We start from the raw sequence: 27,592 nt of genomic DNA on the forward strand, positions 1-27,592 counted from the left end.
CCTAAGGTGCAAGGCACGTAAAAGAGACTGAAACCCTGTGTGGTCAGTTCAGATTCTCGAGTGTGTAACCCTTTGGGTAAGCTAACCATAAATATTTGCCAAAAAAGAAAATGAAAAATATGTTAATTTCACATGAGCGGATTTGCTTTTCCTGTAAAAAATATGAAAACTTTTATAATTTATAAGCTGTGTAGCGTTTTGCGGCTGGCTCTACACTATTTTTCTTTAGTGGGCAATGCGGAAAAATGTCTCTTTTAATAGTAAAGGTTACAAGCCCCTGAACTAAACCATGCTGCGTCCAGGGTCGTAAGTAGTATTTGACAAATACCAAGGTCAAAAATTGGTTGTCTAAGAAGAACTTTGAAAGATTGAAACCATGGGTATCCCTGCACCATTTAAATTATATTACCTTGAGCAACATAATGAATTTCCAGAATAACAAAAGCTGTAATTGAGCTATAACTATCTATCACTCATCTAACATCTTTGATAATCAGAATGATCTTGTAACAATCCACTTTTGTATTAATAGCCTGAAGTTTAGCATATTAAACAATTTTAACATTATTAAAACATAAATTTTAAAAAACATACAACATTTTCAACCACGACCAGGGCTCAAACGCAAGATCTTCTGATTTTCACTGCAAGTACTAATGACGGCCGCCACGGAGCCACTGGAAGTCCATCCATCCATTTTCTACCCAAGTCCCTTTCGAGGTCGCGGGAGGTGCTGGAGCCTATCTCAGCTGCATTTGGGCGGTAGATGGGGTACACCCTGGACAAGTCGCCACCTCATGATGGAGGAAATTTTGCTTACACATCAATTTAATTCAGGTGAAAGCAACATAAGTTGCATTAGCATAATTTAATGTTAACATGTTGACAGCAATGTTGAAAGTAAAAGTGGACTTGTTTGCGTTATGTTGTTAAAGTTGTAGCGGGCTGTGCACGACCAAAGATCGTGTATTGAGAGAGAATGATCTGCTGATGGTGATGTACAGCACACACAATGTCCTACAAAAAGTACATTTACAGTCAGTCATATCATCTTTTTGTCAGATACAGAGGACATGACCTTGATATCTTCAATGGTAATTACGGCCATGGCTGCATCCAAACAAACTGAATAGGACTGTATGAAGATGTGGTCTTAGACCTCTTATAATAACCTCTTGTGCTGTCAATGCATTCCGCCCAAGTGTGAACACAGCATGAATTAAAGACTCTAACAACTGTAATACATCTTTAATGCTAAAGTTATTATTGCTGACGATTGGATTTTAAAATTTTTGCAGTTTTATTTTTAATTCTGTTTTTAAACTACTGTAAATCAAGAGCAGTTTTAAAAAGTCTCTACTCAATGATAAACGGGTGTGGAGGGGAGCGTGGTTTGCGCCTTTGCGCGTTCCCTGCGGGCGGGGTGTGTGCAGCAGACAGGTGAGTGGATAGCTCAGCTGGAACGAGTTATCTAATCACCTGTTCCTTTATTAGCAGCGTCGGAAACCATGAGGAAGAGAGCGGAGCTGGAAAGCAGAGGCGAAAAGCCAAAGGAGAGAGCTGAAAAGCCAAAGGAGAGACATTTGATAAGGGGAAGAGCTGAAAAGCCAAAAGAGACTTGTGTGAGAAAAATAATTAAAACAATTGTAAAACGCCGCATTAGAGTGTTGTGCCCTTTTTCCTGTGGTCCCAGAAGAACCCGAGACAGAGACTTCTTCACAGTGGCACCCAACAAGGCGGGCCACAGAAATGTCGGCAACATCCCCGCTGGAGGCGCTGGGTCAAGTACTGGCCGAGGTGTCAACGGCAAGCCGGCAGCAGACACAGGTGCTGCAGGCACTGATGGACAGAGCAGAGGCGGCGGGAGGAATGTCCTCCATGAAGCGCATAGTGGAGGGGGAGGACCTCCAGACATTCCTCGATGTCTTCGAGGCCACGGCGACATCGTGCAGGTGGCCGGAGGAGGAATGGGGCGCGAAGCTGCTGCCGCTCCTGGTGGGGGAGGCGCAGCGGGCGGCGTTGAGTCTCCCGGCGACCGCCCGCATGCAGTATGCAAACTTGCGCTGCGCCATACTGGACCGCGTCGGCAGCAGCCCCGAAGACCATCGCCGGAAGTTCCGGGCCATGATGTTCGGGCCAGGGGACCGGCCCTTCGTGCTGGCGTTCCAGCTACGAGACGCAGCAACCCGTTGGCTCCAGCCCAACGGGCTGGATCCAAAAATGCTGGAGGCCAACGTACTGGAGCGATTCGTGCAGGCCAGGACCTCCACGTGGGTACGTTACCACAGTCCCCCAGACGTCAAATCTGCGGTGAAACTGGCGGAGGAACACCTGGCGGTCCAGCGGGAGACGGCAACCAAGACAGCCGAGGGACCCACCCCAGAACCCCGCCGGCGACTTGCCCCGCTATGGGGAGGAGTGGAGGGAGAGCCTCTGCAGCGGCGACCACGCCAGCCTGAGCCACCTGGAGCTAGCGAACAGGTTCCCCACACGGACATAAAAAAAGAACACGCACCCACAGGTACCCAGAGACACACGACAAGGGGGGGGACACGGGGTCATAATATCTCTCCAATTTGTGCATTCCAGGGTACCGCGCTGCGGAGAGATGGCTTCCCTTGCAGATGGCACCTCAAACACCAGGGCCGGTGTGCTGGAGGTGCGGACGGCCCGGACACGTGCGCCGGGAGTGCTCCATGATGTAGGTGGGGCAGGTGATGCGGGTTGTCGGGCCTCCAGCATCCGCCCCCGATCTGGGGGAGACGTACTGTGTCCCGGTAAGGGTACAAGGGGGTACATATCGGGCAATGGGGGATTCGGGCTGAAAACAGTCCATGATCCACCAAAACCTGGTTCGACCCGGGGCGTTGAGGCAGGCGACACGGGTGAAAATTAGGTGTATTCATGGGGATGTGCACGAGTACCCTATTGTGCCAGTGGAAATTGTATATAAGGAACAAAAGCATAAGGTTAAGGTTGCCGTAAGTGCGCACCTTACGCACCCCGTAATTTTAGGGACGAATTGGCCGGGATTTAACCATTTGGTGACACAATGTGTGGGGGTGCGTTCACGGACAGTCGGCGAGGGGAGTATCCGCGCGGTTCTCAGCGGCGACGGGGCTTCATCCGGTACTGCCGAGCGGGAACCGGTGGGGGCTTCGCGGGAGGCCCTCCCGGCCCCCCGGTGGAAACCTACTGAGGACTTTCCCCTTGAGCAGTCCCGTGATGAAACCTTGCGCGAGGCCTGGGACCAGGTGGATTACATTGACGGTCAGCTGGTGCGCCCGGGGAAAGCGCGAGTATTCCCCCATTTGTCAATTATTCGGGATAGATTATACCGAGTGGGCCGTGACACTCAAACCAGGGAGGAACACACCCAGTTATTGGTGCCAAAACACCGCCGGGAAATGGTTTTCCAGGCGGCGCATTTTAATCCCATGTCTGGCCACTTAGGGTATGATAAGACACTTAATCGGGTCATGGTCCGATTCTATTGGCCAGGCCTCCGGGCAGACGTGTGCCGTTGGCCTGCCCGGACTGCCAGCTGTTGAACCCAGCGGCCACCCCAAAGGCGCCCTTGCGCCCATTACCGCTCATGGAGGTCCCGTTCGAGAGAATTGGGATGGACCTCATCGGACCATTTCACCCGAGCACACGGGGATACCGCTTTGTGTTAGTCCTGGTGGATTACGCAACGCGTTATCCCGAAGCAGTGCCCTTGCGCTCTATCTCTGCCAAGAGTGTTGCGCAAGCGCTGTTTCAGGTCATCTCCCGAGTTGGAATCTCGAAAGAGATTCTGACTGACCAGAGGCGAAAAGCCAAAGGAGAGAGCTGAAAAGCCAAAGGAGAGACATTTGATAAGGGGAAGAGCTGAAAAGCCAAAAGAGACTTGTGTGGGAAAAATAATTAAAACAATTGTAAAACGCCGCAGCAGAGTGTTGTGCCCTTTCCTGTGGTCCCAGAAGAACCCGAGACAGAGACTTCTTCACAACGGGACATTACGGTGTATTCAGAATAGCTGTGTCGTAACAGCTTAGAGTAGATAAGGCTTTTTTGACGAAGTTCTGCAGAAAAAATACATTTTATCTAAGGCTGTCAAAGTTATTGCGTTAATGTATGTGATTAATCACAGAAGATTATCCCATTAATCATGTATAAATGCAGATTAATAATGCAATTTATTTTGACCTCACATGCTCATTTACGTAACCTGAGAGGAGGCGCAGGCCGCTATATGCTCAGTGATCAGATTTTTTTGCGAGTTAATTTAAATGATCCAAATAAATTGATTACTGTGACTAATCACAAATCGAAAGTGTGATTTATATGACTTGAGAAAATTAATTGTTTGACATGTTATGGGGCATTCTGCTGGTGAAGTGCGTAGGCCTTTGCTTACAACTTGAGGGGAATTTTATTAACAAACGTAGATGTGTAGGTGTGTACAAGCTGCATGTGCACACTGTAAAAAAAAGGGAAATCAATAATGTGTCGTATATATTTGTTAAATACTTGTTTTTGTTTTCTCTTAAACAGGATTTTGAGAGCATCGCCCCAGAATGCAGAGATGCTGTCAAAGAAGCTTTTCATCAGCTTAAAACATTAGGTGAACTGCAAGGTAAATGCTTGATTTGTTCCTTGGCTTTGAATTGAATAAATATGCAGTTTTGAAAGTGGGAAGTGGGCCTCCTCTTGAAAGCTCCATAAGGCTTCTGCCACTCCATGAAAAAAATAACAAAAAGCAAACTTGAGTTGTGTGAAAGTCAAAATGCATTGATTCTTACTAAGGTAATCAGAGAACTGGTCATACAAACTACTCCAGACATGGGCCATATACAGCCAATGTTTCCAAATTATTTTTTTCAAACCTTTAACATCAAAGCTGTAGACGGCAATAAGATTTGCATTTCTATTTTTCAAAGACTGCAATAAATTGATTCCAATGGCTTCTGAAGCTCGAGAATATGCATTTTCCAGCGATATATGGGCCATTACGGTAATCGTAGGGACTGCGCCACAGCTCCAGTAAGATGAGGCTTTGATAGAAAGTTGAGTGGGTGCAGGTTTGTTTACTAAAGCGCAAGCCCGTAAGATGGGGAGGGACAGCAAAACAAGCTTTATTTATTTTGTGTGTTTATTTGACAGAGATTTTGCTCAATATATATATTGCACAGGCCAGAAATAACTACAAAGTAATGTTCATCAAAGGCGAAGTGACAGCATGTTAATAATACATTTAGTGATTCTGGGTGATATTATTAGACCATTTGTTTCTTTTATTATTTGTTCTGATGTTTTGCCATGTTTAATGCCATTGCTTGATAGCAAAAGATGTCTAGGAAGTCTTCTGGGAAGGAAACAAGGAAGGACATTCACATTCCTAAAGGGGAACTGCACCTTTTTTTTGGAATTTTTGGAATATCGTTTAAAATCATTATGAAAGACATGACAAATGTATTTATTTTGCATTGTAACTCATAAATAAACGTAAATAAAAGTCTACTTACAACTGAGCCAATGGGAGGTCCTTTATTCGACCCATAAAACCCAATAAATAACTATCCACAAACTGCCAACAATACTCTAATTACATTTTGTGACTGAAATATTAACAAAGTGCTTGTTCTTATAAGCGCTAACACAGACAAGTTATTTATAGCGGTGTCTCGATCACAAGTTTTTGTGCTTATATTGACATCATCCAATGGTAAAGCTGCTTCCTTGCTAGTTGAAGTTTATTGTAAATAAAATCATGTCTCTCACCTGGATAGTAGAAGGATGAGGACGTAGTCCAACAAATTGCTACATTTTGAGATCGACACGAAAAGACGCTTGTTTTCATTTCCCTTTTCTTCGCAAGGATTATGAGTCATTCTTCAACTAAACGGGACTATAACAAGATTCTGTCAATTTGCATCCTAATGACAGCAAATATTGTACAGTAAGAAATATTTGTATTATATTTGTTGGCTCTTATAAAGATGATGTTGAAAAAAAAGCGAACGTTGTGATGCGTTTTTGAAATTAATGCGCTGCATATGCTTAACAATGAGCAAAATACGTAAATATTAAATGTTATTATAAATGTGCCCGTTACGACATTACATATATACTTACAGTGTGTATATGAAACCTTAATGGAGGTGTTTGGATGTTTTTTAAGGGCTTTTATTGGCAGAATAAAGATACTCCCAGAGGCTTCATTTAAGCAGGCTTCATTGCATTTGTTTACTATTTAAAATGCATTAAGAAAACATGTGTTTTTATTTTACATAAGGATTGTGAATGATAGGCCAACAGTTTTTTAAAAGTGCAGTTCCCCTTTAATGTTTTGTAGTTAATAGGTCATACCGAATCCTTTATCCATTTTCTACCGCTTGTCCCTTTTGGGGTCGCGGGGGGTGCTGGAGCCTATCTCAGCTGCATTCGGGCGGAAGGCGGGGTACACCCTGGACTTGTCGCCACCTCATCACAGGGCCAACACAGATAGACAGACAACATTAACACTCACATTCACACACTAGGGCCAAGTTAGTGTTGCCAATCAACCTATCCCCAGGTGCATGTCTTTAAGTGTCTAATTAAGTAAAAACTGGATAATTAAATTCAGTTTTTTTAAGGTGGTCAGTCATTGTAAAACTTTTAGCAAGATATTTAAAGTACTGAAAAGGGGGCATACTGATTTACCTTTTTTACAGGTAAAATAGGTTGTATTCCATCCCATGACTTTTGAACGGAAGTAAACAATGTGCAGCAAACAGAGTGCGAACTATCCGAGTATGCAAGGGGCCTAGATCTTACCGCTAAAAGAAACTTGAATCCTTTTCGCGTTTTAAACGGTTTCAACAGCCTCAAACAATGCAAGCATAGGGCATTTTTCTTCGGGAAAGGCGAAACTGCTGCTCAGAATGCAACAGATGTTCATTGGCCCACCACTTCGAGTCTCACATATTTAATGAGCCTTCGGGTGAATACAACCTATAAAATATGTCCTGGTAGATTCGTACAATTACAGAAGTAACATTTTGTATGTATATAAAATGGAAATCTATAATTCTAACAGACCACTGAGACTAAATTTAAAAGTTTGCCCATGCCAGCACTATCACACAAATATTCATTTTGTGTTTTCCTGGAAGCAGGTCACACTTAGTTTTGAAGCCCATGGACTAGGCAATTTAGTTTAGTGTTTGTCCTAATAACATTTATTGTTCCTTTTGTTAACTTTATTAGATTACATGGAAATCCAGTCTGCATTCACCCTGTGTAAGCGTCCATCATCTGCAGAGGACATTTACCAGTTAAATGGCCTGCTTCGGAACGCATTCACGCTGATGGCAATGTTGGATTATCCTTACAGTACCCACTTCATGGGCAACATGCCTGCCAACCCTGTCAAGGTATGATGTTAACAATGTTTTATATTGCATTGCCTGGTCAGGATTGTTTTATTTCAATGTTAAACGATTCAAGGTGTATTTTGATAGTGTGTGAGTGTGTGAATTGACGAACATACTGTACCCCATGTACTGCTGACAAATTGAAGAACTGGCTAACATCAGAAACATACGAGTAGATGGAAACACTGGAGTAAAAGACAGCATGGCATCACAAAGACAGACACTAAACACAAGATCATTAGTGGGTGTGAAATTCAGACAGGTATGGCATATTTTTAGCAACATAACCACGTAGCAAGCATAGTGTACCAAATATGGATTAGAAGTCCCAGAGTTAAGATGACGGACACCATCAAAGGTGGTGGCCAACCAACCTGACCCATTAAGCATCATAAGATAGGGGTGAAGATAGATGTAGCAATCCCAAGCGACATCTGGGAAAAACAAACATGAAAAGCTCAAGAAATATCAAAGGCTAAAGGAAGAGCTAGAGAAAATGTTGGGTGGAAGGCAACAATGGTGCCAGTAGCGATCGGGGTACTGGAGGCAATAACCCCCAAGCCCGGTGGATGGTTCCAGGAACAACATCTGATATCACCATCCACAAAAAGGCAATACTGGAAACAGACAAAATCTTACGCATAATTCTCTAACTTCCTATCCTTTGGTAGAGTACCCAAGCTTGAAGGAGCGGTCCCGCAGAACTCGTTGATACAACTAAATTTTCATCATAAAAGTGACTACACCGCTCAAATTTATGAAATGATTTCTTATATCCTTTTATGGGACAACACTAATTAAATGGCACTTGATACATGTAAAGTACAGTGTGTAGTTTGTATACTATTGTCAATTTTCTGTCATTTTAAAATAACACATAGCCCTGAGAAAGTATTTATCTAATAAGGAAACTGCTGGTGGTGAGCAGTCAAAGTCAATATTTTGGGTGGCTACCGTTATTTTACAGCACTGCCTTAACTTTTTTGGGCATTGAATTCACTTGATCTCCACAGGTTGCCTTTTGAATTCACTCCTTTATAACATCATCACAGGGATGTTACAGACCACTAGGGGATGTTACAGACCTTACGGTCCTCACCTTCCTTTTGACAAGGAGGTCTGGAGACATGCTTGGCCAGCCCATCATCTTTAATAAGAGGTTACATGGGTGACATCACAAACCTCCTGCAATCAGTTGTCTGCAAAAACAGGCAAGACTATAGGAACTCAACGGAAGGATGGATCTCAAGCCACCAAAGTCTTAGAGCTTGTCAATTTGGAAAGTAAAGGGGAGTGACATAATCTTTATTTCGGCCAAAGCGAAGCTTGTGGGAAGACTTGGGAGGGTGTACACCACCGACTTGTCAGGCAAACACATTACTTCTTCAGTCATGCTACAGCTCTCAGAAGGACTGGAAAAGATTGACCAGAGCCATCTCCTTGGGACATTCTAAGCCTAATGTGAAGCCTCAGTTTACCTCTGCACTGGCTGATGCGACCATTAAAGTTGAGTGAAATATCTAAAACAACAGTTAGAAAGAATGACCTGATGTTGAATGACGAACTCCACCAGTGCCTCTTTGCTGCCAGCCTTTTCGGGAATAACACGCTCCACCTCCCCCCGAGGTGATACAAGGAGAGGGTAAGGTCTGAAAGATTCATCTGACTCGTGCATAAAAAAATTGAAGGTGTCCCATTTCTAACTGAGCAAAGTACAATACACTAGCTCCATACCAATTTGACCACCACTGCAACAAGAGCACAGACGACGCGGTCTCTACTATGTACTCACCCATCTGGACAATAACAACACATATGCCAGAATATTGTTTGTTGATTTGAATTCAGCCTTCAATACAGTCATTACAAAACTTGGGCACCCGGGCCCTCATGTAACAAATTTGCGTACCCACAAAAACCTGCCCTCGGCCCTTTTTCACATCAATGGTGAGATGTATCAAGACGAACGTTTACGTGGAAATGTGCTCTTCATAGCTGCCGTACACACATTTCTACAGGCTGTGGGTATTTTAGCAACATAATGGGTAACGGTTCTATTACAAAATGGCAACTTTTACTCATTAGACTTACTGATGTGCACATCAGAGACATATGGACAACACCCCCCCAATCCTCAGCCCACGATTGTCGATGTCAACAATGTAAAAAGATTGACGACACAAAATTTTACTTTTTGCCAATGTTTCATATTCATATTTCTGAGGACATACATTAATTTATGTAGGTGATCATTAGGCCACAATGTCTCAAGCGGGCAGTAGCAGAATGGCGGCACACGAGACAGTGACGACATGTGGGGGGCTGGGCCGACTTTGTCACGTACTGTACGCCTGTATTGTAATAATACATTGAGTAATCAAACAAGAGTCAATGTTTTTTCATATCCCTTTCTAAAGCGCTTGCATATTTAAATGAAAAATAATTTTCACAAAACTAAACACGCTGGGGGAGGGGGGTCGCAGGAGGAACACCGTTGCAGCAAAGAAAAGGGAAAGTTAAGGCAATTATTTTTTCAATTTCAAGTTGATTGGGATGTAACAAAGAAATGTACTTAGATTTGTGCGTGCAAACAATTGAATACATCTGAATTTTTACTTTTCTTGATTTAATTGTTCGTCAATTTTTAGTAGGAAAGCCAAGCGCCTCTCTTTACATGATGACCCTGGACATTACCATCCATCCATCCATTTTCTACCGCTTATTCCCTTTGGGGTCGCGGGGGGCGCTGGAGCCTATCTCAGCTACAATCGGGCGGAAGGCGGGGTACACCCTGGACAAGTCGCCACCTCATCGCAGGGCCAACACAGATAGACAGACAACTTTCACACTCACATCCACACACTAGGGCCAATTTAGTGTTGCCAATCAACTTATCCCCAGGTGCATGTCTTTGGAAGTGGGAGGAAGCCGGAGTACCCGGAGGGAACCCACGCAGTCACGGGGAGAACATGCAAACTCCACACAGAAAGATCCCGAGCCCGGGATTGAACCCAAGACTACTCAGGACCTTCGTATTGTGAGGCAGATGTACTAACCCCTCTTCCACCGTGAAGCCATGACCCTGGACATTACCAGGGTCATGGTAATGTCCAGGGTTGTGCAATTAATTATCAATTTTGGTAATGACCCTGGACATTACCAAAATTGATAATTAATTTTCTGACCAACAGGCCATAGCATGTTAGGTCAGGCATCTGCTGACACCTGCTCCTCCACCCTTATATTCGACACAGGCGTACTCTGTGGTACGCCTGTGGTCCATTCATCTATTCCCTCTTTAGTTACGACTGTAGACCTCTGCATGTATCTAACTCCATCATGGAATTTGCAGATGACACACGGTGATCGGCCTCACCGGTAACAACGATAAGACAGCTACAGGGAGGAGGTAGAGTGTCTGAATGTTTGGTGGGAGGATAATAACTTGCTCCTTACGACCATCAACACTTAAGAGCTCATCATTGACTCCCGGAAGAAAAGGGGCCCACTGCATTGTCCGATGTACATCAATGAGTTGGTTGTGGAACAATTCACCGGAATTGAATTCCTGGGTATCCACATATCTGAAGACTTCTTCTGGACCCTCAAGACTTGCGTGGATTCTTAATGAAACATGGTGTATGTTCAAATCTAGAAAACATCATAAGCACAAAAATAACCAAATGTATGAAAGTATGCACACCGAGAATCCAAGCACATGACCTTTGTTCATCCCAATTAACGTAGAATTGGGTGTAGATGTTGGAGAGGCTGGCCCCTCCCTGTCCATGCCCCTATTTAAATATGCAAACTGTATTTAATTCAGCCATCCGCCAGAGATTCCTTCCTCTGCTTAAGCTGGAAACCTAAAGAGTAAGAGGGTAGGGAAACAGGATTTACTGAAAGTGACGCCATTCACTTAAACCACTGACTCGTAATGATGCTGTGAAAACAGGATATAGAACTCAATGTTCAATGTGCATCACGGAGATTGATATTAGGACGCAAACATGAATAAATGTTTTTACCAAGAAGCCACCCATTGGGTACAATGCCAGCTTGGAGTTTGTTCACAACCATGTTGTTACTCGGAATGTATAAATCATCTTGTACAAGGCCGCATTGCGACAAAGTTGGTTCATTGCATTTGCGCATCACATACAGCCTGACAATCTGACATTGATTTATTGTTGACAGGTCGCTTGTGATACTATGCTTAGTGGAGCTGACCTTCTGGCTAATCTGAGGAATACTGCAGGTACATTAAATATTATTTTTTTAATGTTTTGATGTATGTTTAAAGTTATGTAATTAAGGTAGTGACACATGGTTATCAACAGTCAAAAACTGATTCAACTATCTTTATGTTTCATTTTACAGGGATTGTGTATAACGCAAGTGGCTTGCTGACATGTTTTGATCTTAACAGCCTGTTTGTTATGTGTGCTGATCCTACTGGCTGTGGACTTGGCTTCAACAGCATGGCCTGGGATTACCAGGTATTGTATGCCATCAATCTACACACATGTATAGGTTATGATTGCAGAGACCGATATTCTATTTTTTTTCAAAATCTTTATACATAAGCTACACAAAAACAGACCTAGTGGACAATGGAGAAGTACAAGGAATTCACTTTGGAGAAGCCTTTTGGAACAATTTCTAAACTGCTACAGATCCCAACATTCCATCAGTTCAAACAATTATACATCTGTAAGTGGAAGTTATTTGAATGTGTCATAAGACCCATGTTGTCACCCTCGAATAAAAGGATCTTCGTTACGATGGTTAACGAAAGGTGGTTGAGTGGTTTGCATGTTGGCTTCACAGTCAGGTGATGGGGGCTTTTGAAAAATCCATTTGGGCATCACTGTGTAGAGTTTAAATAACCTCACGTGTGTGTTGGTTTTCTCCAGGTTAAATGGCACTTAGGATGTCGTTGTGAATGATACAGCCATTTGGAGACATTTGTGATTAAGGGCTATATAATTAAACGTTGATTGATTGATTGATGTCTTTATGTGCAACTATATCTATCATATGGCCCATGTCATTCCTGTGTCCCCAAAAAAGTTGCTACATCCTACTAACATTTCCGTATTTTGTTTGCAGGCATGCACAGAGATAAATCTCTGTTATGAGAGCAACAACATCACAGACATGTTCCCTGCAATGACCTTCACAGAAAAAAAACGCATGCAATACTGCTCCAAACATTGGGGTGTGATCCCGAGACCAGACTGGCTTAAAACGCAGTTTTGGGGGGATGGTGAGAAGTTGAAAGCACCCTGCCAATGTTACGTGTCATGTGTCCTTTACGAGTGCGAAATCAGGTGCATTAAATACAGACAACAAAGTGGTCCAAAACATGTAGCATAGCAGAAAACGCATGCAATGATCCAGCAATTGTCAAATTGTCTGAGCTCATCTAAAATATTGCTGATTACTAATTCCACACGTTTGCACCACCCGTGCATAGTAAAGCTGCTGCCAGCGGTTAAAACAGGATATTGAAAATACAAATAAGAGTCTGGCAGGAAATAATATAACAATGGAAAACAAGACTATACATCTAAAACTTATATAATGGCGTGTGATATTGTTTGAGCTTGATTTGAATTAGAATTTCATTATCATATATTATTGTAATTATACTGTATGTAATTGTGTCCTGTCATTTATCTTTAGTTAGGACAATACAGTGAAAACCAGCATATTTCAAACATAGTTGCGAATGGTGATTAATCATGATTAATTAATTTAAAAACTGATTAATCTTATTTTTTAAAGTTACTAGACCACCCAATGTGGAACATACCAAAAATACCCAAAACATACTTACTTTGATTGGCATGTAGTTGGAAATTGACAGATTTATTTGTTAGACATCAAATGTAAGCATACTTTTAAATACATAAATATATTTGGTCTGGTCTCTGCTTTTCTTCAGCTCTCTCCACAGCCAGCAATATCATTTTCTCCAATGGAGATCTGGACCCATGGGCAAATGGAGGGGTAAGTGATTACAAAATCTTTAACTTAATTGGAATCTAAATAAGCAGCTTTTGATTTGTGTCTTTTTATTAAGGTGCGAAAGTCTCTGAGTTCATCACTGATAGCTATCAACATTTCTGAGGGAGCCCATCATCTAGATTTGAGGTACAGCAAGCTGTCATTGCTGCATTTTGGGGGGAATTTGGCTTATCGTTCACAGTCATTGTGAGAGACAACAACACAGATATATATATTAATTTTTGCGATTCTAAAGATAAAAAAATGCTCGGAGGATGCGATATATAAATGTATGTATGTATGTATGTATATATACATGTATGTATGTATGTGTGTATATGTATGTATATATTTAAATATAAATGTATGTGTATATATACAGTACAGGCCAAATGTTTGGACACATCTTCTCATTTCAATGCGTTTCTTTATTTTCATGACTATTTACATTGTAGATTGTCACTGAAGGCATAAAAACTATGACACCTGTGAAGTAAAAATCCTTGAAAACCTCTTGAAGCTCATCGACAGAATACCAAGAATGTGCAAAACAGTAATCAGAGCAAAGGGTGGCTATTTAAAGAAATTAGAATATAAAACATGTTTTCAGTTATTTCACCTTTTTTTGTTAGGTGCATAAATCCACGTGTTCATTCATAGTTTTGATGCCTTCAGTGACAATCTACAATGTAAATAGTCATGAAAATAAAGAAAACGCATTGAATGAGAAGGTGTGTCCAAACTTTTGGCCTGTACAGACTTTCATGACATGTACAGTAGTTACCGTATTTTGGTCATTTTAAGCATTAAGAGAAGGTGAAAGGTTGATGGTTGAAATGGAGTGCCCATGCTGCACTGAGTGGCACAAAATGTTGTTATGGGGGGAAAGGCTTCATGTATCCAGCGACGGGGACACTGCTCAAAGAAACTGAATCACATTTAAAGACGCATTGTTTACATTGCTAACAAACCCTGCAATGGAACAAACTTTTTCCCACTTCCAAAAAACTACTGAAAACATGACCGGCCAGTATTGATCATGATAACATGCTTGTTATTGTTATTGGGACGGCGTGGCGAAGTTGGTAGAGTGGCCGTGCCAGCAATCGGAGTGTTGCTGGTTACTGGGGTTCAATCCCCACCTTCTACCATCCTAGTCACGTCCGTTGTGTCCTTGGGCAAGACACCCCTTGCTTCTGATGGCTGCTGGTTAGCGCCTTGCATGGCAGCTCCCGCCCATCAGTGTGTGAATGTGTGTGTGAATGGGTGAATGTGGTAATACTGTCAAAGCGCTTTGAGTACCTTGAAGGTAGAAAAGCGCTATACAAGTAGCATTTATTTATTACAGCTAATCTGTGGACAAACAAAACATAAAATATGGGCTAACTTGATACAGATACTGCAATATGATTGTTCATGTTTTTCAGTCAGTACAGATTGGTGTCCTTCGCATTGTGTTGTGCATTACAAACTCAGAAGCGATTCAGCTGCTGACACAGAATCTATAGTTTACATCTTGCCGTAGCACTGTGAGTGTCTCTGTGAGTAAGGTGATGTGTTCTTACGCTAGAAAAGCAGTTACTCAGTGTTCGCTTTTACAATAACAATGTTGCTACAGCTTGTTTATTATACAGTTAAGGAACCTAAATGAAGTATTGTTGGTGTTTTTTTAAGCATTTTAGAGTGATTTAGAGACAGAATGGATTACTCCCATTAGCTGTGTTTTTAGCCACCTAGAATCAGCTGATTATTACACATTAGAACTCAAAAGAAAATAAACTGTTTTCTTGTCTCTTATAAGTATTGTGAACAATTGGCAAAATTACAAAAAAGTGCAGTTTCCCTTTTAATAGATATTTAGTTATTTCAAAGTTATCCCCAAAAAAATCTAAACATCGTTTTTAATAATCAAACAGAGGGACCAATGATGCTGATCCGGCATCAGTAATCAAAGCCAGGAAGACTGAGGCAGACATCATCAGACAGTGGGTGAAGACAGAGAGGACAATGAAAATCAAACATTCACCTTAATGTATTGAATTGCATCCGGACAGTATTCACAGCGCTGCACCTGCTCACTGTAAAAGACAAAGCTGCAAGATGAATAGCAAAAATAACGATCATCTTCATCTACAGTGCTGGTCTGCAGCAGTTGTTAAGGGTGGGCTCTTACCATGGATTAGACTTTGACATTAAATACACTCATCATTAGATAGGATAAAAAACTAACTTTCCCTGACTTCATACTGTCATGCAACATCCTTAATGTCTGTAAAGTAACCAAATATCTGGGACATTACATATCCTGTGACCTATCAGATGATAGAGACATGTACAGGTAGCGTTGTATGCAATATGCACAAGACATGTTTGCTCTTAAGTTTCCCATGTGCTCAGTACCTGTCAAAACTTCACATTTTAAACTATTTAGTAACTGTATACTGCCCACTTGTGGCAGAAATAAACTCCATGCGGCATACATAATTTCTTCCATAATTTCATGTACACTTGTGCGTAGGCTAGTGTGATATTATATGCACTCTGACCAACCCTGTTCAAAGCTTGGTTAGGCACTTCTCCATTCTTTAGAAACACTGCGTCTTTGCTTTTATGGCATTAGATGAACATGTGTGTGTCTTGCTTGTTTTGTGTCCAGAATAAAGTCTGAAGATTATCAGGATAAACAACATGCAACACAAGCAGATTGTTAAAATACAATTCATTCGGATCATGTTAAAATGTACAGTAAAATAAACAACCGCATTTACAGAAAACATGCATGTAAACATGGATGGAAAGAACAGGCGAAAGAAGACCAGTGCAACATCCATCATTTTGACCTGGATGATCTCTTGGACTCATTTTGATTTCAGAATGAAGGACTAGACTTAGCTGCTTGTACTGCCCTTTAACCCTGTTTTGGTTGAATTTATCAATCTTATTGTCCCTCTATGCTGTAAATGTATGTGTAGCTCTAGCAAAAAAATCAGACCTCAACTTACCCAGCCCCAACTGTTTTGACATTTCTAGACATTATTACACAGCACATAACCAGATATAGCGCATCTGGAAAGCACAGCACTTCATTTTTTGTTATTCTTATGTTGCAGCCTTATTTCAAAATTTAATAAATTAATTTAAGTCCTCAAAGTTCTACACACAATAACCTATACTGACAATGTGAATGTTTTTTTTAGAATAGTTTGAATATTTATTAAAAATAAAAAACTACAGTAAGTATTCAATGCCTTTGCCATGAAGCTCAAAAATGAGTTCAACTGATCATCCATGAGATGTTCTTACAGCTTAATTGGAGTCCACCTGTGGTAAATTCAGTTGGTTGGACATGATTTGGAAAGGCACACACCTGTCTACATATGAGGTCACACACATGACAGTGCATAGCAGAGCACAAACATGTAATCGAAGGAACATGAAGTCGAAGGAATTGTCTGTAGACTTCCGAGACAGGATTTTTTTGAGGCACAAATCTGGGGAAGAGTACAGAAAAATATCTGCTGCCTTGAAGGTTCCAATGAGCACAGTGGCCTCCATCCTCCGTAAATGGAAGTTTGGAGCTGCCAGGACTCTTCCGAGAGCTGTACAGCCTAAACTGAGTGATCGAGGGAGAAGGAAGTGACCAAGAACATGATGGTCACTCTGTCAGAGCGACAGCATTCCTCTGTGGAGAGAGGAGAACCTAACAAAAAGACAACAATCTCTGCAGCAACCCACCAATCAGGCCTGTATGGTATAGTGGCCATTCCTTTGTAAAAGTTTGACACTTGGACCATGGGAACAAAGATCTGATGAGACAAAAATTGACCTCTTTGGCGTGAGTGCCAGATGTCATGATTGGAAGAAACCAGGCACCGCTAATCACCAGTCCAATACAGTAATGCTGCCACCACCAAGCATGGTGGTGGCAGCATCATGCAGTGGGGATGTTTTTCAGCGGCAGGAACTAGGAGACATGTCAGCAAAGAGGGAAAGATGACAACCTGCTCAAGAGCACTCTTGAACTCAGACTGGGGCGACAGTTCATCTTACAGCGGGAGGACGACTCTAAGCACGCGGACAAGACATCAAAAGAATGGCTTCAGGAACACGGGGTAAATGTCCTTGAGAACCCAGACTTAAATACAATTGAACATGGTGAGATTTGAAAATGGCTGTGATAGGTGTGCCAAGCTTGTGGCATCATACTCAAAAAGACTTGAGGCTGTCTGTAATTGTTGCTAAAAGTGCATCAACAAAGTATTGAGTAAATGCTGCGAATACTTATGCACATGTGATTTCTTACTTTTTTTTTTGTTTATACATTTTAAAGAAACTTAAAAAAATAAATAAACCTTTCACATTGTCATTGCTCCAGCACCCCCCGTAACCCTGAAAGGGACAAGCGGTAAAAAAATGGATGGATGGACCAAGATAGTGGACAATATGGAATTATGTAAAATAACGTGAGTAAAAAAACTCAGTAAAACAAATGTCATAACGTTTTCTGCTTGCAAATGTTAAATGCTAAGCATTGCTTCATCACAATATAATTTAATTATTGTACATGAACAGTCACATCATGATGATTGTCCATGTTGTCCACCATAAGGGAGTTGCTTTCAACACAGTTAAAACAGCTGATCATAATAAATAAGGAATATCTCGTCAGTTTGCTCCATCAACATTTGCTGGCAAATATGTTTTCAAAGTGTTCAGTCTTCTGATTTCTTAACAAAATTCAATAGAGTTGTTTTTAAATTTTCTTGCAAGTGACCCAGACCTCAAGTGTTTGCATTCCTCTTAACAAGCATAAAGAGTATTTAAAGTTTGCATTTGCCCGTTTGTTTTCAAATCAAACAAAGGGCCATGTAAATGTTTTGATTCGGCCCACTTTTTAAATGCTCTTCTGGCCTCAGTATGAAGCTCACTAATAAACTCACTCCAGTCAGGCTTGACTTTATACTTTTTATTTATATACAATTTTTTTATTTTATTTAAAAAAAATCTTCAATATTTCTTTATTGTATTTGTTATCTAGCATATTATTTATATGCTAGAGATAAGGAATGTTATCGTTCATTAAGACTGGATCAAAAGAGACGTTGAGGACGCTTTACTGAACCAAAAGTTGCTTTAGGGCCATCACCTTTGCATACCGAGGTCCAATTGTATTGCCTTTTCTTCCGCGAGAACTAATCCAATCCACACACAAATGTCAGTAATAATTATGTGCCCAAACTGAAATGCTACTATTTACTTAACCTGGTGGTTCGCTTTCTCCAAGATGAATATAAATATTCACCATATGCAAAACATAATATGAGTTAATTAATTCACTTCAATATTCTTACAGTTTAAATCACAACATGGCACTGCACATTTTGGCAATCTATCTACTTGGCAAGCTATCTGTCTCAGTACCACATAGATAATGATCTTGCTCAGTCAAATTTGCCCAATTTATATTCCTCTCTGAACCACTGCTCAGGGGTTGGCAAATTTCCTACATTTTAAGACTGAGAGAAATGTATGTGATCAGAAGTTGCAAGTTCATAATTTATCCTGATGGCCTCAAAGAAGTTGTGTGCAAACTTTGTACAGATCAGGTCTAACCACAATCAAGTGTGCTATGCTTCACCAACACTGTAAGGGCCTGATTTACCAATGGTATGCGTGTACTAAGAGACGTGCAAACCTGATTGGTTTGCAGGTTAGTAGATCACGCACAGGTGATCTACTAAACGTGTGCAATGTGGATTGTGGCATGCAATCCATTTTGAGAGTCTTTTGTTTGTCATGCAATAGGTTAATCTGGTTTCTCAAATAGTTCTTTTTTTTAGTATTTTCACACGTTTGTGTGACGTCCAAGTGTCCAAGCACACTCTCTAATGCGACTATTGGTCATACGCCATGTGTCTCCCTTACACTGGGCGGGGGGGGGCACACTTATTTAATTTTAGCATGGATAACTTAATTGCTTTTCCGGTTAACATATAATATCACACTAGGCATTGCGGATCCTTACAACTTGTTTTAACTGATGTCCGCTGTTATATTGGCACAGATTACAAATATTACGTCTCTAATGCTGTTAAATAGCAGACAGCATCAAGAAATGATCTTGGATGCGCTACGAACATGACACTACTAGGGGAGGATGCAGGTCCGATGCAAAGAAAGACCGGCGAAAGAGTGTTTTTGAAGGAATTTTCGGACGGAGTATATCATCGCTTACGTGCAGTGATTTCTCCAGATTCTCTGAACCTTTTGATGATATTACGGACCGTAGATGGTGGGATCCTTAAATTCCTTGCAATAGCTCGTTGAGTATTGTTGTTCTTAAACTGTTCGACAATTTGCTCACGCATTTGTTCACATAGTGGTTACCCTCGCTCCATCCTTGTTTGTGAATGACTGAGCATTTCATGGAAGCTGCTTTTATACCCAATCAAGGCACCCACCTGTTCCCAATTAGTCTGTTCACCTGTGGGATGTTCTAAATAAATGTTTGATGAACATTCCTCAACTTTCTCAACCTTTTTTGCCACTTGCGCCAGCTTTTTTGAAACAAGTTGCAGGCATCAAATTCCAAATGAGCTAATATTTGCAAAAAATAACAAAGTGTTCCAGTTATAACGCTATGTATCTTGTCTTTGCAGTCTATTCAATTGAATATAAGTTGAAAGGATATGCAAATCATTGTGTTCTGTTTTTATTTACGATTTACACAACGTGCCAACTTCACTGGTTTTGGGTTTTGTACTTTACGGTTGTGGTTAATCGGATCAGAAAATACACTCACCAATTCCATGCGAAATAAACCAGCTCACATGATACTGTTCAGCCAATCAAATCGGTGCATTTTAGGCACAGAAGAACGAGAGATATCCATGGAAATAAGAAGGATAGAAGTGAGACTTACGCATTGGGAGGACAGAGACCAATGAGCGTTTGGGGGAAAGAATAGCCAAACCTGCTACTTTTGTCCTCCCTCACCTTGACTAGCTGCGGTGGATAGGTGGAGAGAGAGGAGAGCGACGAGTCGAGATAAAATTCAGCGGCACGTGTCCTGGCGAAGACCAGAAGGCGGGCTCACATTACACCAGTTTTAAAATCTCTGCATTGGCTCCCCGTGTGTTTCAGGATCAATTTTAAGGTTCTTCTCATGGTTTATAAATGTTTTTATGGTATTGGGCCTTCTTACTCTCAGATTTGCTTTTACCCTATGAACCTTCCCGGACCCTGAGATCCTCCAACACTCATCTCCTAATTATTTCCAATGTCAGGAGACACAGTCACGAAATGGCATCTTTCCACCATTATGGACCCCGTCTATGAAACAGCTAGCCGGAGAACCTCAGGGCTGCGGAGAACGTTCATGTTTTTAAGAGCAGGCTTAAGACCCACCTTTTTGATTTGGCTTATACCTGATATTAATTATTTTATTGAAGTAATTTGTATTTTATTTGTTATCCTATTAGTTATGCAAGATTGTATTTAGTTATATGTATTTATTTATTTACTGTATTTTTTTAAATATATTTTTTCTATTAATCTTCATATGTCTTACTTGTATTTATTATTTCTTCTTTATTCTTCTTACTATTTTACAAGTTTTATAATTTTTATTTTCCAACATTCCTCAGATGAGCCATCTGCCTCAGGGGTTATCGGCCATGCTTGTGGGGGCGCTTTTGTGCCAGCGTCCTGGTGGCCATGGTCTGATGACCTCTTGGTGCAAATGGCTCTTGTGATAGTGTTTACTCACATGTCTCCTCTGTACTCAGCCATGCATTTTTTTGTCCATATAGTTGCATATATGTGTATGTGTTTGTGTTTGGTATCTGTGTCGTGCGTACGTATGTGATAATGGGGGATAAGGGTTTTGTTTTTAAGTTTGTAAAGCACTTTGCGTTGCATTTCTTTTATGTATGAAAAGCGCTTTATAAATAAAGCTTAATTTGATTTGATCGAGATAATAGAATAATGTTAGCACAGAAGGTAACAGCCAAAGGTATGTCTCTGTGTGGCTCATGTGCTTGTGGTGTCTCTGCCTCCCACTGGGACAAGGCCTGTTTCAAGATGAAACCTCAGCATTTACTTCAAGTCCTGCTATGTCAATGATTGTGATACCAACGCGACACGCTTTGGGATTTGGATACCATGTGTTGTTCGTGACAAATGGATTCAACAACCGTGATTTCAGCACTAGTTCTAAAGTACATGTGAGTAGAAAACGGGATATGTATGGACATTCCTTCTCCTTTTACTTTTGAGCGGTGATATACAACTTAATCCAGGTCCCATGAAAAATATCAACAAAAATTTAGCTGAGTTGCATATTAAAGATCTTCAACAGCAACAGCACCATCTTGTGGATACTTCTGGCATTGCCCTGGTGAGGACTCCCACTGGCCCTGAGCAAGATGGAGAATTCCCAATGAAGCTGAATTTGATGCCACCCATGTGTGATGTTATAAGCTAGGGAATATAAGAACTACACTACCCAGCATGCAACAGTAGTGGCAAGTGTTATGATCAGTTGTTATTACATGTATGACCGCTAGGGGGCAGTACTGGTTAGTATTCAGCTTACCGTCCCACATAAGGTGGTAGAACAAGACTGCATGGAGACACATGTACAGGTAAAAGCCAGTAAATTAGAATATTTTGAAAAACTTGATTTATTTCAGTAATTGCATTCAAAAGGTGTAACTTGTACATTATATTTATTCATTGCACACAGACTGATGCATTCAAATGTTTATTTCATTTAATTTTGATGATTTGAAGTGGCAACAAATGAAAATCCAAAATTCCGTGTGTCACAAAATTAGAATATTACTTAAGGCTAATACAAAAAAGGGATTTTTAGAAATGTTGGCCAACTGAAAAGTATGAAAATGAAAAATATGAGCATGTACAATACTCAATACTTGGTTGGAGCTCCTTTTGCCTCAATTACTGCGTTAATGCGGCGTGGCATGGAGTCGATGAGTTTCTGGCACTGCTCAGGTGTTATGAGAGCCCAGGTTGCTCTGATAGTGGCCTTCAACTCTTCTGCGTTTTTGGGTCTGGCATTCTGCATCTTCCTTTTCACAATACCCCACAGATTTTCTATGGGGCTAAGGTCAGGGGAGTTGGCGGGCCAATTTAGAACAGAAATACCATGGTCCGTAAACCAGGCACGGGTAGATTTTGCGCTGTGTGCAGGCGCCAAGTCCTGTTGGAACTTGAAATCTCCATCTCCATAGAGCAGGTCAGCAGCAGGAAGCATGAAGTGCTCTAAAACTTGCTGGTAGACGGCTGCGTTGACCCTGGATCTCAGGAAACAGAGTGGACCGACACCAGCAGATGACATGGCACCCCAAACCATCACTGATGGTGGAAACTTTACACTAGACTTCAGGCAACGTGGATCCTGTGCCTCTCCTGTCTTCCTCCAGACTCTGGGACCTCGATTTCCAAAGGAAATGCAAAATTTGCATGGTTGGGTGATGGTTTGGGGTGCCATGTCATCTGCTGGTGTCGGTCCACTCTGTTTCCTGAGATCCAGGGTCAACGCAGCCGTCTACCAGCAAGTTTTAGAGCACTTCATGCTTCCTGCTGCTGACCTGCTCTATGGAGATGGAGATTTCAAGTTCCAACAGGACTTGGCGCCTGCACACAGCGCAAAATCTACCCGTGCCTGGTTTACGGACCATGGTATTTCTGTTCTAAATTGGCCCGCCAACTCCCCTGACCTTAGCCCCATAGAAAATCTGTGGGGTATTGTGAAAAGGAAGATGCAGAATGCCAGACCCAAAAACGCAGAAGAGTTGAAGGCCACTATCAGAGCAACCTGGGCTCTCATAACACCTGAGCAGTGCCAGAAACTCATCGACTCCATGCCACGCCGCATTAACGCAGTAATTGAGGCAAAAGGAGCTCCAACCAAGTATTGAGTATTGTACATGCTCATATTTTTCATTTTCATACTTTTCAGTTGGCCAACATTTCTAAAAATCCCTTTTTTGTATTAGCCTTAAGTAATATTCTAATTTTGTGACACACGGAATTTTGGATTTTCATTTGTTGCCACTTCAAATCATCAAAATTAAATGAAATAAACATTTGAATGCATCAGTCTGTGTGCAATGAATAAATATAATGTACAAGTTACACCTTTTGAATGCAATTACTGAAATAAATCAAGTTTTTCAAAATATTCTAATTTACTGGCTTTTACCTGTATGTTGTTGAGAACGTGAGTCATTAAACTAAGTTACTTGCTATCAACACGGCCTCATCCTTCAAACACGAACATGACAACGAGCATGCGCGGTTGCCCCGTGAGGTGTTGTTGTATGTCGCCATCCCGGCAGCTAGAATATGGTTATGAGCACGCTGTGTGAGTAAACGTTGAGAACTCAGCCAACACGCCTCGTCTGCATTATTTACAATTAGACAGACAACACATGGTGTCAGAAGTGGCCGTGAGCAGCGTCAGACGGAATGTTAGCCACGAGGGAGCCACGAAAGACGAGCGAAAGAAGGAAGATGTGAGTGAGATGAGACGTGAGTGAAAACGTACGAAGGACGCCACATTTCTGAGGAGTTTGCTACGGTCGGTGTGTGAAGACTATGAGCGACGGTAAAGTGATACAGAGGACAAGGAACAGATTGAACAAATAGAAGAGGATCTTGCCCCCGAGTTGGAGGACAGCCAACAACAAAGAGCTGTGGAGTCCCGGTCATTTACCCCAAAGTGCAGTCATGGAAAAGCTAAGTCCACCTAGCCCAATGCTACTAACTGCTAATCTTGCCGATAACTGGAAGCATTTTAAGCAAAGATTTAATATATATTCAGCAGCAAGCGGAGCAGGAGGTGATAATGAAAAGCTGAAAGCTCACATTCTTTTGCATGTTATTGGAGAAGATGCTTTGGACATATATAAAGGTATTTTTCCTCGTGCTTCATCGTGTAGTGGCGATTCAAATTATATTCTTTAAACACAGCAACCTGTTTCCCACAAATTAAGCACACGGCTTTACCTTTAATTTCTGTAAAGAAATACTTCCATGTCCATGTCTTGTTGAAAACATGACATTTGACATCAACTTTTCTTTTTTTAGCGTGAGCTGACATCGGGCATCACTTGTCGCTGTGCACCTTCACTCACAGGTTACACACGGACATACGTCCATAAATAACACTTTTCAAAATAAAAGCAGCACATTTGTATTGCACCATACTTGCCAACCCTCCCGGATTTTCCGGGAGACTCCCGAAATTCAGCGCCTCTCCCGAAAACCTCCCGGGACAAATTTTCTCCCGAAAATCTCCCGAAATTCAGGCGGACCTGGAGGCCACGCCCCCTCCAGCTCCATGCGACCCGGTCTGCATGGAGCAATGTTGTTGTAATATATTGAGTTGGAGGCAATAAACAGGCGAGGGGATAAAGTACGTCTCTTTACTGTAGACTTCAGAACAGACTCACACACTTGACGTCAGGTGCGCAACACCACGTAAATCGTTGGCCAACCAAAAAGTAACCCCAATACGCTATAGCCAACATTCACCAGGAGATGGCAACAGACAAACATAGATCACTCTATTACATTCCTCCCCTTTTAGAATTGTAGAAGTTACTCAAAAGAAATAAACAACCCAACCAAAAGATGCAGCAGCTCAATTAAAAAACTGAACTTAAGCCACATTCTTTTTTTTTTTTTTAGTACTGAACTCTTAACCCTCATTTGTAAACAAACAGTATTTGTACATCTTTAACACATATTTTTATACTGTCTTCAGAGATTCAGTTTTTTTGGTGGTACTCGAAACCTTTCTGGGTACCTGCGGATCACTGGTGGGGTTTTTGTTGTGGGTGATCTGGGTTCTGATGATGACAACTCAGCAGCCCTTGAATCTGGTTCAATGATGAGACTAGTTTGTGTCTGACTCACTGATGGTCCTGATGATGGAACTGAAACAGCACTGTCCAGTTGTACTGATGGCACATTTTATGCAACTGGTGGAGACTAGATAACTGGCAGTCTCTCCATGTTTTCTCGCCATAAAAACATGTGATCCACATGCACTGTGCACTGTCTCTGTCCCTCTTGATAGATAGATAGATAGATTGATATATATATATATATAAAAAAGTATTTCTTATATATATATATATATATATATATATATATATATATATATATATATATATATATATATATACACTGCCGTTCAAAAGTTTGGGGTCACATTGAAATGTTCTTATTTTTGAAGGAAAAGCACTGTACTTTTCAATGAAGATAACTTTAAACTAGTCTTAACTTTAAAGAAATACACTCTATACATTGCTAATGTGGTAAATGACTATTCTAGCTGCAAATGTCTGGTTTTTGGTGCCATATCTACATAGGTGTATAGAGGTCCATTTCCAGCAACTATCACTCCAGTGTTCTAATGGTACAACGTGTTTGCTCATTGGCTCAGAAGGCTAATTGATGATTAGAAAACCATTGTGCAATCATGTTCACACATCTGAAAACAGTTTAGCTCTTTACAGAAGCTACAAAACTGACCTTCCTTTGAGCAGATTGAGTTTCTGGAGCATCACATTTGTGGGGTCAATTAAACGCTCAAAATGGCCAGAAAAAGAGAACTTTCATCTGAAAATCGACAGTCTATTCTTGTTCTTAGAAATGAAGGCTATTCCATGCGAGAAATTGCTAAGAAATTGAAGATTTCCTACAACGGTGTGTACTACTCCCTTCAGAGGACAGCACAAACAGGCTCTAACCAGAGTAGAAAAGAAGTGGGAGGCCGCGTTGCACAACTGAGCAAGAAGATAAGTACATTAGAGTCTCTAGTTTGAGAAACAGACGCCTCACAGGTCCCCAACTGGCATCTTCATTAAATAGTACCCGCAAAACACCAGTGTCAACATCTACAGTGAAGAGGCGGCTGCGGGATTCTGGGCTTCAAGGCAGAGTGGCAAAGAAAAAGCCATATCTGAGACTGGCCAATAAAAGAAAAAGATTAAGATGGGCAAAAGAACAGACATTGGACAGAGGAAGACTGGAAAAAAGTGTTGTTGATGGATGAATACAAGTTTGAGATGTTTGGATCACAAAGAAGAACGTTTGTGAGACGCAGAACAACTGAAAAGATGCTGGAAGAATGCCTGACGCCATCTGTTAAGCATGGTGGAGGTCATGTGATGGTCTGGGGTTGCTTTGGTGCTGGTAAGGTGGGAGATTTGTACAGGGTAAAAGGGATTCTGAATAAGGAAGGCTATCACTCCATTTTGCAACGCCATGCCATACCCAGTGGACAGCGCTTGATTGAAGCCAATTTCATCCTACAACAGGACAATGACCCAAAACACACCTCCAAATTGTGCAAGAACTATTTAGAGAAGAAGCAGGCAGCTGATATTCTATCGGTAATGGAGTGGCCAGCGCAGTCACCAGATCTGAACCCCATTGAGCTGTTGTGGGAGCAGCTTGACCGCATGGTACGCAAGAAGTGCCCATCCAACCAATCCAACTTGTGGGAGCTGCTTCTAGAAGCGTGGGGTGCAATTTCTCCAGATTACCTCAACAAATTAACAGCTAGAATGCCAAAGGTCTGCAATGCTGTGATTGCTGCAAATGGAGGATTCTTTGACGAAAGCAAAGTTTGATGTAAAAAAAAAATCTTATTTCAAATACAAATCATTATTTCTAACCTTGTCTATGTCTTGACTCTATTTTCTATTCATTTCACAACATAAGGTGGTGAATAAGTGTGACTTTTCATGGAAAACACAAAATTGTTTGAGTGACCCCAAACTTTTGAACGGTAGTGTATATATATATATATATATATATATATATAAGAAAATACTTATATATATATATATATATATAATTTCTTATATATAAGAAAATACTTCACTTTCAGTGAATTCTAGCTATATATATATATATATATATATATATATATATATATATATATATATATATATATATATATATATATATATATAATTTATTTTTATTATTTTTATATATATATATATATATATATATATATATATATATATGTATATATATATATATATATATATATATATATCCATCCATCCATCCATTTTCTACCGCTTATTCCCTTTGGGGTCGCGGGGGGCGCTGGAGCCTATCTCAGCTACAAT

At 41.1% G+C, this 27,592-nt stretch overlaps 1 protein-coding gene across 1 annotated transcript in view; it reads left to right on the top strand.

The window, feature by feature from the left end:
* dpp7 (dipeptidyl-peptidase 7) overlaps positions 1–16,111 on the top strand; it is a 41,863-nt gene extending 25,752 nt beyond the window's left edge. Inside the window, exons 6-13 of the mRNA XM_061928704.1 lie at positions 4,537–4,618; positions 7,234–7,400; positions 11,598–11,658; positions 11,781–11,899; positions 12,513–12,669; positions 13,351–13,415; positions 13,489–13,559; positions 15,329–16,111. Coding sequence (XP_061784688.1) covers positions 4,537–4,618; positions 7,234–7,400; positions 11,598–11,658; positions 11,781–11,899; positions 12,513–12,669; positions 13,351–13,415; positions 13,489–13,559; positions 15,329–15,443 — 837 coding nt within the window. The 3' untranslated portion in view covers positions 15,444–16,111. The remainder of the gene's footprint in view (positions 1–4,536; positions 4,619–7,233; positions 7,401–11,597; positions 11,659–11,780; positions 11,900–12,512; positions 12,670–13,350; positions 13,416–13,488; positions 13,560–15,328) is intronic.
* The last annotated feature ends 11,481 nt before the right edge of the window (positions 16,112–27,592 follow it).

This window comes from Nerophis lumbriciformis, linkage group LG33, assembly GCF_033978685.3.
Source record: "Nerophis lumbriciformis linkage group LG33, RoL_Nlum_v2.1, whole genome shotgun sequence".
Lineage (NCBI taxonomy): Eukaryota > Metazoa > Chordata > Actinopteri > Syngnathiformes > Syngnathidae > Nerophis > Nerophis lumbriciformis.